The sequence below is a fragment of the Candida pseudojiufengensis genome, assembly GCF_024610245.1.
Source record: "Candida pseudojiufengensis strain CBS 10847 chromosome Unknown scaffold11, whole genome shotgun sequence".
NCBI classification, from domain to species: Eukaryota; Fungi; Ascomycota; class Pichiomycetes; order Serinales; family Debaryomycetaceae; genus Lodderomyces; species Lodderomyces pseudojiufengensis.
Window position 1 is genome coordinate 21,012 of NW_026261539.1, and position 13,595 is coordinate 34,606.

A 13,595-nucleotide genomic window follows, 5' to 3' on the forward strand; every position below is an offset into this window, starting at 1 on the left:
AAAATTTTTTTTTTGTCTTGTTTGATTTTATACAGTATTTTTTTTTCATTGAAAAATTATTATCAGATTCTTTTACAACCAACTACCTTCAAAGATTCATAAATGCTGGAGAATACATGGGAGCAATTGAAACCTATTTATGAGAAAGGTATTCAAAGTTCATCAAGAAAAGAACGAATTAATATAATAAAAAGTATAGAATCAAATATAAATGATATCCAAGAAATAGATTTAAAATTAATAGTATTAGAATTATTAAAGACTTATAATTATTATTCAGATTTAGAATCAAGAAATTCAGTGATTGAATTACTCAATTCAATTGGAAATAAAGATAATAGATTTTTTAAAATCTATGTGGAGTTTATAAATAAAGAAATTTCAGGTACATCATTAGCAATAAAAGATTATTTAACTTTATTACAATGGATTAATTGTTTTAATATCGAATTAGCAAAAAATCATGAATTATCAGATTTAAATGTTTCTATTCAATCCAAATTATTAATAAAATGTACAGAATATCAAGGAAATCGTCAAAATCATTCTCATAGAATTGTGAATGCTGCAAATATAGCTACAAAGAATAGTATTGCAGACACTTTAATTAATGATGAGTCATATATGGATTTAATATTAAAATCAAAATCTTTTTCTTTATTGGGTGTACTATGTATGGCATGTATTGATCTAGTGGCTATCAAACCATCAGCGATTGAAATAGTCAAAACTCATCAAGATGAAATATTAAACATATATATTGATCAAGTACTAATGGGAAAGACATTAGTTTCAAATATGGAATTGAAAAATTTTGGGTCTTGCATTGAAATACTTGTCAATGAAACTAATTTTGAAGAAAAATTACTACCATCAATTGAAAAATCTATACTAAGATCATCTGAAAATGCATTTACTATCCTACCATACCTATTCAAAAATCTTAAAAATGTAACAATTTCAACCAAATTGTTATCCTCGATTATAAATGGAGTCAAATCTCAAAAGGAAAATATAAGGCAAAATGCTTTCACTACACTTAAATTAGTTGTTGAAAAATCATCAGAAGATTTAAGTGATGAAATATTCAAAGCTATAAAATCAACATCAAATGCAGATCAAAAATCATTACTCATAAGATCATTATTTCATTCCGATTCGGAGAAAGTTATATCTTTCATACTACCTTTAATAAGTAAAGAACAAAATGAAACATCATTAAGTAGTTATGTTGATGTATTTTCATATCATATTTTCAAGCTTAATAAATTTGATGATGAGATCATTAAAACTTTAACCACTGGATTTAATTCAAAATTTAAAAAAGTATGGTTTGATCAATATGGACGTCATGCATTAGGTAAACCAGATCAATCACAACATTTCAAAAAGGTATTTGATGATAATTTATCAACAATTGAAAAATCACCACTTGCATCAATTAAAACTATAACCTGTGCATTTGTCATTCTTACATTAACTCACAAAACATCACCTATTTTATCAGATTCTAAAATTTATGAAAAATTAGACACAGTTGACTTATTTTGGTTTACTCATGCACTTTATAAAGAACCCAAAGGTTGGTTATATGTATTAACCGGTAAGAAAGTACCATATGAAATTAAAAAAATTGCACAACATCGTTTCAAAGAAGAAATTGAAGTTAATTTATCATTAAGTGATTCAATAATAACAGAATCCATTAACTTAGATTTTGAAATTTATAACATTAAAGAACTTAGTGTTGTTTATGCTATTTTAACACAACTCAAAGAAATTGATCAAGTCAAATCAAATGCAATCAAGTTAATCATCCCTGCAAGTAATCCAAAAGTTAATATCACTGGTGGTTGGATTGGATTAATTCAAAGAAGTGGACATAAAATAGATATTGGTGAATTAGTTAAACAGAATTATCAAATAATATTTGATGAATGTGTAAATAATAGAAACTCAAATTCAATAAAAGCTCTTGCTACAATAGCATTCATAAATCCAGAACTGAACCTTATTACCAATTTAATCAACGAATATTTAACAATAGATCCAATAGATGAAACATCTAAATTAATATATAATGGAACAGAAGGTGAGTTAGTAATTGACGTCTTATCCAAAACACCTAAAACTTTAGATAAAAATTCAAAAGATTATGAAATAAAAGCATGGGAAGAAAAAATGAGTAAAGAATTAAAACAAACTAAAAAATTAACTCTTGAAGAGAAAAAATTAGTTAATGAACAAATTAAAAAAGAATCTGATATAAGATCAAACATCAAAACAACAGTAGATCAAGTAAATTATGCTATACAATTAATTAAAGAACTTGCAAGTCAAGCTAAATTTATAAATAATGGAGCTGATTCTTGGTTTCCAATAAGTGTAAAAAAATTACTTGATTTAGCTATAAGTGAAGGTTCATTTTTTCCAAGTATTGAAACTTTTTTAAATTTATCATTTTTAATTAGTGATAGATTTGAAAATTTAAAATATTTTGTTGGTGTTGCAATTTTAAGATTATATAATGTTAAATTACCAAATCAAGATTTAGAAGAAGAACCATTACAATCATTATTAGGAAGGATATTATATCGTGTGAAAATTTTAAGTGATCAAAATCCTTTAGATGCTATTTCATTATCATATATTTTACCCTTATTAATTAAAGTTTTAGAAATTGGTCAAATTGCAGCTTTTAAAAATTCTAAAAAAATTGCAGTTACTTCAGAATTTGTTGAAAATGATCCAGAAGAAGAACATCTTTTATTATGTGTTGAAATTGTTAATGCTCATGCTGAATTATTTTCAGATTCAAGTATCCCAAGAACTAATATATTGAAAATTTTAATATCTTTAATGTCCATACCATCAAAATCAAAATTAGTTAAAGAATGCTTTTTATCACTTTGTCAATATATTGCTACTACAATATCAGATGAAGATTTACAATTAATTTTAAGTAATGTTGTTTCTCCTCATGTGTTTGTAAGATCAACTATTTTAGAAGGTATTGATTCAGAGTTTGAATTGACAAATTATTCAAAAGAAATCTTCGTTGAAACTTATGATACTGATAATAATTGTCAAGATTTTGCTCAAACTATATGGGAAGATAATAATTTGGAAACTCAAGATACTACAAATTTGCTTGATTTGTTTGGCTTGAAAGATGCTGGTTTAAGATTATCAGTAGCTCAAGCTTATAGAGATGCTGCAGTACAAACTGAATTAAATCTTGATGAATTATTTAAATTTTATATTGAAAAGAAAATTCCACCTGCTCCAAAATTAGATGAATTTGGATTAGTGATAAAATCAACTATTGATCAAAGAGATCGTTGGGAAGAAAGATCAACTATTGCATTTACTTTAAAATTCCTCGTACCAAAATTGACCGATTCATCAAATGTTGAAAAACTATTCAAATTTTTAGTTGATGAAGCATTAGGTGATAAAGATGAACATGTTCGTCAACAATTTCAAGATGCAGGTATTGAAGCTGTTAAAGTTCATGGTGCTAAAAACGTTGAAACTTTAATAAACATTTTCGAAGAAAGTTTACAATCTAAAAACATTAAAGAACCCGTTGTTGTTTTATATGGATCATTAGCAAGACATCTTAATAGTTCTGATCCAAGATTAAGAGTTATTTTTGATAGATTAATGAAATCATTAGATACTCCAAACGTTCAATTTGCGGTGGCTGAATGTATAGCTCCATTAGTTCCATCATTTGAAAAAGAACTTCAACAACAATTTGATACCTTGTTTGATAAATTATTTGATAGCAAAACGTTAACAAAACGTCGTGGTGCGGCTTATGGAATTGCTGGTCTTGTCAAAGGTCATGGAGTTAAAGCATTATCTGAAATTGATGTGATAAGAAATTTAACAGATGCATCTGATGATAAAAAGAATGCCACTAAGAGAGAATCAGTTTCATTAGTATTTGAAGCACTTTCCAAATTATTAGGTAATTATTTTGAACCATTTGTATTTGAAATATTACCAACTATTTTAAAAAGTTTAGGTGATGCACAAAATGAAGTTAGAATTGCAACTGATGATGCAGCAAAGGAAATTATGAAAAATACTACATCATTTGGTGTTAAAAAACTTATTCCACTAGCTATATCAAACCTTGATGAAATTGCATGGAGATCTAAAAAGGGATCAGTTGAATTATTAGGTGCAATGGCTTATTTAGATCCAGAACAATTATCAGCATCATTATCAATAATCATTCCTGAAATTGTTGGTGTTTTAAATGATACACATAAAGAAGTTAGAAAAGCAGCTGAACAATCTCTTAAAAGATTTGGTGAAGTTATAAGAAATCCAGAAATTCAACAAATTGTTCCATTTTTAATAAATGCTATTGGTGATCCAACAAAACATTTAGATGAAGCATTAGATAAATTAACTAAAACTCAATTCGTTCATTATATTGATAGTTCTTCATTAGCATTAATTATTCATGTTATTCATCGTGCTATGAAAGATAGATCAGCATCTACTAAAAAGAAAGCATGTCAAATTGTTGGTAATATGGCAATTTTAGTAGATTCTAAAGATTTAAAACCATACTTAAATGAATTAGTTGAAGAATTAGAATTTGCTATGGTTGATCCAGTTCCAGCAACAAGATCAACTGCAGCAAGAGCATTAGGTTCATTAGTTGAAAAATTAGGTGAAGATCAATTCCCAGAACTAATACCAAAATTGATAGATACATTACAAGATGAAAATAAAGCTGGTGATCGTCTTGGTTCAGCTCAAGCATTATCTGAAGTTATTTGTGGTCTTGGTGTAAATAAATTAGAAGAGTTATTACCATCAATTATATCATCATCAACTTCACCAAAAGCTTCAATTAGGGCTGGATTTATACCATTACTATTATTTTTACCAATTTGTTTTGGTTCACAATTTTCACCATATTTAAGTAGAATTATTCCACCAATTTTAAATGGTTTAGCTGATCAAGATGAAGAAATTAGAGAAACTGCTTTAAGAGCTGGTAGATTAATTGTTAAAAATTATGCTAAAAAGGCAGTTGATCTTTTATTACCAGAATTAGAAGAAGGTTTATCAAATACATCATATCGTATTCGTCTTTCATCTTTGGAACTTACAGGAGATTTATTATTTCAAATTACTGGTCTTTCTGGTAAAAATGAACTTATTGAAGATCAAATGGTTAATAAAACTTTGGCTGAAGTATTGGGTCAAGATAGACGTGATAGAATATTGGCATCATTATTTGTTTGTCGTTCAGATGTTGCAGGAATTGTTAGAAATGCAAGTGCTGATATTTGGAAAGCTCTTGTTTCAAATACTCCGAGAACAGTTAAAGAAATATTACCTTCATTAACTTCAATTATTGTTACAAAATTAGCATCAGATGATGAAACTCAAAGAACTATAGCTGCTCAAACTTTAGGTGATATGGTTCGTCGTGTTGGTGCAAATGCTTTACCACAATTATTACCATCTATTCAAAATGCTAAAGATCAAGAAGGTGCTTGTATGGCATTAACTGAATTAATTAAATCAACATCATTAGAAGGTTTAACAACTTATCAAGATACTTTTATTACTATAATTTATGATGGTTTAATTAAACAAGATAAACCAACAAGAAATGCAGCAGCTCAAGCATTTGAACAATTATATGAACAAATTGGTAAAGTTGTTATTGATGAAATTATCCCCAAATTACTTTCAGAATTAAATAATTCATCATCTTCTTCAACATCATCATCAAGTTCATTATTTGCATTAAAAGAATTAATGGCTTCAAAATCAGATATAATTTTCCCAATAACATTACCATCATTATTAAAACAACCAGTAGATGCATTAGCGTTAGCTTCATTAGCATCAGTTGCAGGAACAGCATTATATAGAAAATTGTCAGTTATATTAAATACATTAATTGATGCAATGATTAATGGTGATGATGATATATCTGAAGAATTTAATCAAGTTTTATTATCTGTTGAAGATGATGGAGCTCATTTATTGATGCAACAATTATTATCATTAATGAAACATGAAGATCCAAAAGTAAGAGAAATAATTTTTAGTCAATTAGGTTTATTTTTTAATGAAGCAACTTTAGATTATTCAATGTATTTAGAAGATATTGTTTTCCAAATGATTTTATCATTAAGTGATCCATCACCAAAAGTTGTTCAAGGATCAATGGATTCATTAACTTCATTAATTAAACAACAACCAAAAGAAATCTTGGAAAAATTAGTTAAACCTTCATATCAAGCATTAAATTTAACTGGAGTTTTTGTCCCTGGATTTGCATTACCAAAAGGTCCAAATTCTATTTTACCTGTATTTTTACATGGTTTAATGTATGGTACATCAGACCAAAGAGAGTCCTCCGCATTAGCTATAGCAGATATTATTGAAAAAACACCAGCTGATAATTTAAGAACTTTAGCAACTACTTTAACTGGTCCATTAATTAGAGTTGTTGGAGAAAAAGTTGCATCGAATATTAAATCAGCAATTTTAGTTGCATTAAATAATTTATTAAACAAAATTCCTCAATTTTTAAGACCTTTTATACCACAATTACAAAGAACTTTTATACGTTCATTAGGTGATGTATCAAATGAAACATTAAGAAATAGAGCAGTAACTGCATTAACTACATTAATTAAACATCAACCAAGAGTAGATCCATTAATTACTGAATTAGTTTCAACAGCTAAAACTACTGAAGATCAAGGAGTTAAAGCATCAATGTTACAAGGAATGTTAGCAGTAGTTGAACAAAAAGGTGAATTATTAAATGAATCATCAAAAACAAATTTATTATCAATTGTAGAAGAAGAAAGTATTGATTCTATATCATCAGCAAAATTATTAGGTTCATTAGCTAATGTATTAACAAAAGAAGAAACAAATAATTTATTACAAAAGAAAGTAATCAATAACGAAAGTAAATTTTCAATTTTAGCAATAAATTCATTTTTAAAATATGCAACAGATTTAATTAAAAATAATGAAGATGTTATTGAATTTATTATAAAATGTTCAAATTCTTCTAATCCTTATATTAGTGATAATGCAACTATAGCAATTGGTAAAATATTATTAAGTGATTCCAAAAATGAAGAATTATTTAAACAATTATCAAAAAATATTATTGATCCAAATTCATCATCTCCAGATACTAAAAGATTATCATTAATAGTTATTAGAAGTGTTGCTCATAAAACTAATATACCAGATGAATATCTTGATTTCATTGTTCCCAGTATATTTGTATCTGTACGTGATCCAATAATTCCAATAAAATTAGCAGCTGAAAAAGCATATCTTGATATTTTTAATATTGTTGAAAACAATTTAACTAAATTTGATGAATGGTTTAAAAATCAAGGAGATGAAATTAAAACTATAACTGGAACAACAATAATACCTAGATCAATTGGTGATTATACAAAAAGAGTAGCTGTAAGATTAGCAAATGTTGAAAGAGAAAGAATTGAACAAGGAGGTGATGAAGAAACATTATATAGTGATAGAATTGAAGATGAAAATGAAATTTGGTCAGTTGGAGTTTGATACCCCTTTTGATTTTATATATTTTAATAGATTTCATAAATACATGTAATTAAATTATACAAAATATTTATTATTATTAAATTTTAACAGTAGTTTTACATCTTTTTTTTTTAACCGGGACCTAATGCTTTTAAATTTGTACTACTATTATGAGTGGACATTAAAGGAGTTGAATTTGTAGATAATCCTAAAATCGGAGAATTAGGTATTGTATTATTATTAGTATGATTACCACCATTATTATTATTATTTGAACCACTTCCAAACCTATTACCAAATTGATAAAATTTAGGACTATTTGGTCTTGATCTTTTTAATTTTTGATGTAAATAATCAATATCAGAATCTTGAGAAATATGAGATTTACGATTAATTGCTATTGGTTGTTCTAATGGAGTCATTCTTGAAATTGTTGAAAATCTTGTTGCAACATTTGAAAGATATTGTAAATTATCATTAATTTGAAAACTTGCTTTTTCTCTATTATTATAATCATTCAGTGGTATAAATTTTGAAACTCCTGATTGACCAAATAAATCAACTAATGATGGTAATGATTTTGATGATTCTAAATTTTCAAAACTTTGATTATCTGTTATAGGAGCAAATTTTTTAGTGAAATTGAAATTTGGATTACTACTATTACTATGAGTTAAATGTGTATGATTATTGAAATTATTATTTGGTAATTTTGTTGGTTTAACTTGTTGACCAAAATGATCTACTAATGATGGTAAAGATTTTGATGATTCCAAATTTTCTAATTCTTGTGTTGCTGCCAGTGCTAATATATCTATGCTAGAAGGATGTTTTGCTATAGTTAAAGATTCTGTTGATTTATTTTTCATCGGATAATCTTGAGAAGTGAAGATTTGAGGTGTTTCAAATGGTTTTGGTTTATGCTTAAAAGTTGGAGTATGTGTAGGTGTTAAAGGTTGAGTATCTCTTGACGGCGATAATTTGAATTTTTGATTATTATTGGAAGTAGTAAAGTCATTATAATTTATTGTTGGATCTTGATATATTATTGAAGAATTTGTACTTGGTGGGGAAGATGGTGGACTTGAATTTGTATTTATTTGAGAAGTTAATGATGAAGGTTGTGCAGTTTGAGTGGGATATTGTTGTGTTTGTGGTTGCACTTGTTGTTGTACTTGTTGTTGTGTCTGCGGTTGTGTTTGAGGTTGTTGTTGTTGTTGTTGTTGTTGTTGTTCTTGTGATTGCGATTCTTCTTGTTGTTGTTGCAGTACCACTTTATTCTTAAATATTATTTCATTTTTAACTTTTTCATTTTTCTTATTCTTTCTTGAATTTGGATTTGTATGAATTCTTAAATGTCTTGTTAATTCATCAGATCTACTAAATTTTTTTGAACAACCAGGAAATTTACAAATATGAGGTTTTTCACCAGTATGAGTTCTTATATGTCTTGTTTGATGTTCTAATCTATGAAAAGCTTTATCACAATGAGGACATTTATAAGGTCTTGTACCATCTCTTTTATTTTTTGATGATGTGTTTGTATTTGTATTGTTGTTTGACTGAGATGATGTTGAATCAGGTATATGGTCTGTATTCATATTATTATTATTGTTTGTTGTTTTAAAACTTTTAATTTGTGAAGAAGATTTTAAATTTTGCGGGGATTGAGATGTATTTTCTTGAGAATTTTGATGAGATTGAAGTAAATCTTGTGATGAATGTTGAGATTCTTGTTGAGGATGATACGAAGTATGATTATTGATATTATGATCTAGTAATATATTATTCATGATGACAGTATTATTGATAAACTCTTGTTTTTGTTGTTATTTGAAAATTTTTGATGATTGATACCTATACAAATTAAAAAAAAAAGTATGTATAATATTACAGAGATAATAATGCAAACTTGAATTTGAACGACTGAATGTAATGGAGTAGGTAATGGTAAGACTCTGAATTAAATCTTGGTCTGGTGGTAATAACTGTCCCAGCTAATGAATAAAATGAATAAAAAGTGATTGATAATGTGTATATTTTTTTTTGTATGTGTATATTAATTTTGTTTGTTGTTTATTTTGTTGTACAAATTTAAATTTAAAAATAAAAAAAAAAAAAAGAAATCATCAAAATGAAATTTTACAAAAACTAAAAAAAATAAAACTAAATCAGCGAAGCATAACCTATCATCTATGAGAAAGCAGATAACTATAGATTGATTGCTGGACGGAAGAAAAACACACGGACTGGTCCAACTTCATTTTAGTTGAATACACTAACATTTTTCAATACAAATAAATAGCTAGAAGTGTATGAATACTCATATCTTAATATAATAAAAGTATGGGGAAAATATTTTTATTAATCTTTTAACACTCTCGGAATTTTACTCCTCCTGAGAAATGTCTTAGTATACATAACCATGAGAATACGACAATTTGGTTGTGTAAGAGAAAAGGGTTGAGACATTATTCAATTCGTTCGTGCGATCTTAGTGCGAGAGTATTTTGGAGTAAAAATTACCCCAAAATTGAGGCTCATCGAATGAAATTGAAGAGAAGAACGGTGGGGAACAGCGAGGAAACACAACTAACTCAAAATTTTTTACATTCCTCAAAATGGGTGAGCTGTCATATTGCTTTTTTATAGCTCCTTTAACTCTTTGATCAAAATCACAAGAGTTTTGATTTGTTTTGAATCAATAATCATATGAGAGCAAACAAAATAATATATTAGCGTCCGTATACATAATATTTGTTTTCAAAAATTGAATGTCATGACATTAAAAAAGAGTGTGGAACTTTTAAAACATGACACTGAACTCATTTGAAAGTTCTCGAATATACCATCCTTTTTATTGAATTATTGTAAATATTGTCTATATATATAGAGCAATCTATAGCAAATTTGAATGAAATTTACTTCTTCTTCTTCTTTTACCATTCTTTATACTCATATTTCCCAATTGAATTTCAAATAATTAAAAAATGGTTGTTCTTGATTTAAAAACTGGTAATGTCACAGATCGTGCTTTAAAAATCACTAAATCAACTAAAAAATTATCAAAAGATCAAAAACAAACTGGTATTAAAATTAATTGGATTTATGATTTAAAAGAATTAGATAAAAATACTTTAGGTAAACCAGATGTTGAAATTGAAAACGCTGAAAATAATGGACAATATTTTGATAGACCTGAAGGTGCAGTTGGAGTTTTAGTTCAATCTAGTGATGAACCTGCTGCTTTTTCTGGTTGGTATAATAATGATCATTCTGGTGATCATAATATTTATGGTAATCAATCTGAACAAACCCAACAAATTTATTATTTATCTGATACTCAATCTATTTTTATTGGATTATTTTAAATTAAATTGATAGTTTAAATTTTGATATAAATCTTAAATAGATATTTTAAATAAATTTACTATACATCAATCTGAAACAACCGAAGATATCATTCAATCATCAATTGATTTTCTTCTTCTAATTGTAGTCAAACATTATTATATTGTTGAAAAGTAGAGTTGCTCTAAATTGGCTTACCCTATCTCAGCCCTTCTTGTGTCTATACTGTCTTCTTACCCTTGTACAATTCTCAAATAAACAACTGATATTATTGTAAAGTTATGATTTCACAATAGTTGTAAAATAATAGTTTTGTCAATATTCTAGATCAATAAAAATTGCTGCCAAATTTTTGGTTTATAATTTTTATTTTGCAACTTTATTAAGTTTGCGTTTCATGTGTCTAAACTGTGGATTTATGACATTATAGTTAATTTTCAAGCATCTCCTTTATATTATTTGAACTTAGAAATTGAGCGATAATGATGTCAGGATATATCATTCAATGACACACAATAGTTTCTTCAAACAACCTTCCTATGTTATTTTTCAATGAGAAATCGGCAAATTTCTACCAACATAATATAACATGTCGTTGTTTCATATTTATTTTTGCGTGCAAAAACTACTCCCTTTATTAAAATGTCTTCAGCAGACGACATCTATGTAACCATAGAAAAGAAATGTCAAACAAAATACAACAATACATTTAAAAACACGAAAATTGGGGACTTTTTCAATTAAAAAAATTGGAGAATACTGCCACCATTCCTTTTTCTTTGACCCTATTATTCGAGTCGGGGGTTTTTGAATTTGCTGTTTGACAAGTTTGGTTCTTTCAAGTACTTCAATTTATCCCCCCAGATTTAACCTACATCAGACTAAGACATTTTAACAATGGATTAGCCCAATGAAAAAAGTGGTGTAGAATTTAAACTTTAGATTTTTAGTCACAATAAAAATTTTTAACAATAAGATTTAAATTCGATGAGATTTCAATCTAGTAGAAAGAAAGACACTACCATAAGTCAAGAGGAAGCGAGTTCAGGGAGAGTTTAATATTAAACATTTTGTATTGCAAAAGCAATTTTTATAACACGCCGATATATATCTATGTCGTCTCCTCACTTACTTCTATCTCTGTACTATAAGTGGCTATTGGTTGAAATCCAAATTTAAATTTTTTGACTTTTTCGATTTAAAATTTTTAATTTTAGATTGTGTTGCAATTTTCAGCTTTCAGTTTAAATTCTTAAATCTATCGATTGAATGGAATATTGTTTAAGGAGTTACTTCAATCAAAGTCTTTATCAAATTAAAGTTCTACGGAGTGTGCGGAAAGCTTCATGTCAAAATTGAATTGAAATCTTGGTTGAATGACAACTCATATCAAACAAAACTCATCTATAGTTTCTTGATCGGTTTTACCTGAAACATATGATCTTAACTTATATAGTATTTATTCACAAAAAAATTAATCCGAGATCGATTTTGCACTTTATTTCTATAATCAAATGATTTAAACAATTATAGAACTATGCCATACATTTAAAACGGGATAAATTGTATTTATCAAATGCAATCGAGAATTCTAATTTATTAGTAAACTCACGTATAAATTTACAACTCATACAAATATTCTATAATCTTACATCTTACTCGCTCGCTCGTATACTTAACCTATCATAAAAATAAACACATAATAAAAGAAAAGAGCATATTATCAAATAATACTCTCGGAAAAATTTATTTTTCTCTGCCAAGAAAATGGATCTGATTGTCTCGGATTAATTATTACTATTGGAACAAAATAAATTCCAATATTGTTTTGCATATCGTCTTCAATCATCGCTTAATCATTTGAATTGATGGAATTTACGTAAGGTACACGTTATCATTTGACGCAGTAGGAATGTATCTGCATTCATGGATTTTGTAATCGATGTATAACGCGATCTCGATTTGGTGATAATTTAAACATGACGCTATCTTACCTATAAATTATAATCAATTTCAGTAGGTATTGCCAGCGTAATTAATTCTTTGACTTAATAAAATCAATACACGTCCTAATGGTAATTTGAGGAAAGCGCCCATTTTCTTTTTCAAGGTCTCCCTCATCTCGCTATGAGCAAGCTTTTTGAGTCACAATTTTTTAATGACAAGTTTAAGAGATTTGGCTTTGCTGAGACCAAAAAAAATACTTACATTATCTACACTCTATCTAGTGAACTTGAATAGACTATGGGCTATTTTTTATTTCTTTAAAAGTAATTGTCATTGGCAATATATTAAGACTAACGGAATTAGAAGTAAAACTACAAGAGTTGGCATTTTGATTACAAATCATTATACTAGCTTTCAGCTATATCGCTTCTAATTGTTATTTTGGTGACAAGTCTGAAAAAAAAAAAGAAAAGAAAAAAGGATAATCGTATATAACCGATCTTAAAATAAACAATAAATTTTTTTATATCACTGCTAAATAAATGATTAAATAAAATTACACAAAAAAAAGTCCGAAATTTTAATTTTAATTATTTTTTTTTTTTTTTTTTTTAATTGGAACTACAAATTAAAAGTCTAATTAGTTTGAATGTAACAGCAAAAAATTTGTAGTGGATGAGTGCAAAGGCGTACAGTCAAGCTCATATTTAGTATAGCATCTT

General features: G+C 27.2%; 3 protein-coding genes across 3 annotated transcripts; 2 read left to right on the plus strand and 1 right to left on the minus strand. All coding sequences in view use genetic code 12, as the record gives it.

Annotated features, from left to right (window-relative positions):
• Nucleotides 1-102: 102 nt before the first annotated feature.
• Nucleotides 103-7,596, plus strand: GCN1 (Gcn1p; the record flags this gene model as incomplete). Its single annotated transcript, XM_051759704.1, has 1 exon — nt 103-7,596. One exon carries the CDS (start codon nt 103-105, stop codon nt 7,594-7,596), a length of 7,494 nt encoding a protein of 2,497 aa, XP_051612360.1.
• Nucleotides 7,597-7,706: 110 nt separating this feature from the next.
• Nucleotides 7,707-9,368, minus strand: KGF55_004767 (uncharacterized protein; the record flags this gene model as incomplete). Its single annotated transcript, XM_051759706.1, has 1 exon — nt 7,707-9,368. One exon carries the CDS (start codon nt 9,366-9,368, stop codon nt 7,707-7,709), a length of 1,662 nt encoding a protein of 553 aa, XP_051612361.1.
• A 1,197-nt stretch (nt 9,369-10,565) lies between these two features.
• On the plus strand, nt 10,566-10,946 carry KGF55_004768 (uncharacterized protein; the record flags this gene model as incomplete). Its single annotated transcript, XM_051759707.1, has 1 exon — nt 10,566-10,946. One exon carries the CDS (start codon nt 10,566-10,568, stop codon nt 10,944-10,946), a length of 381 nt encoding a protein of 126 aa, XP_051612362.1.
• Nucleotides 10,947-13,595: the final 2,649 nt, after the last annotated feature.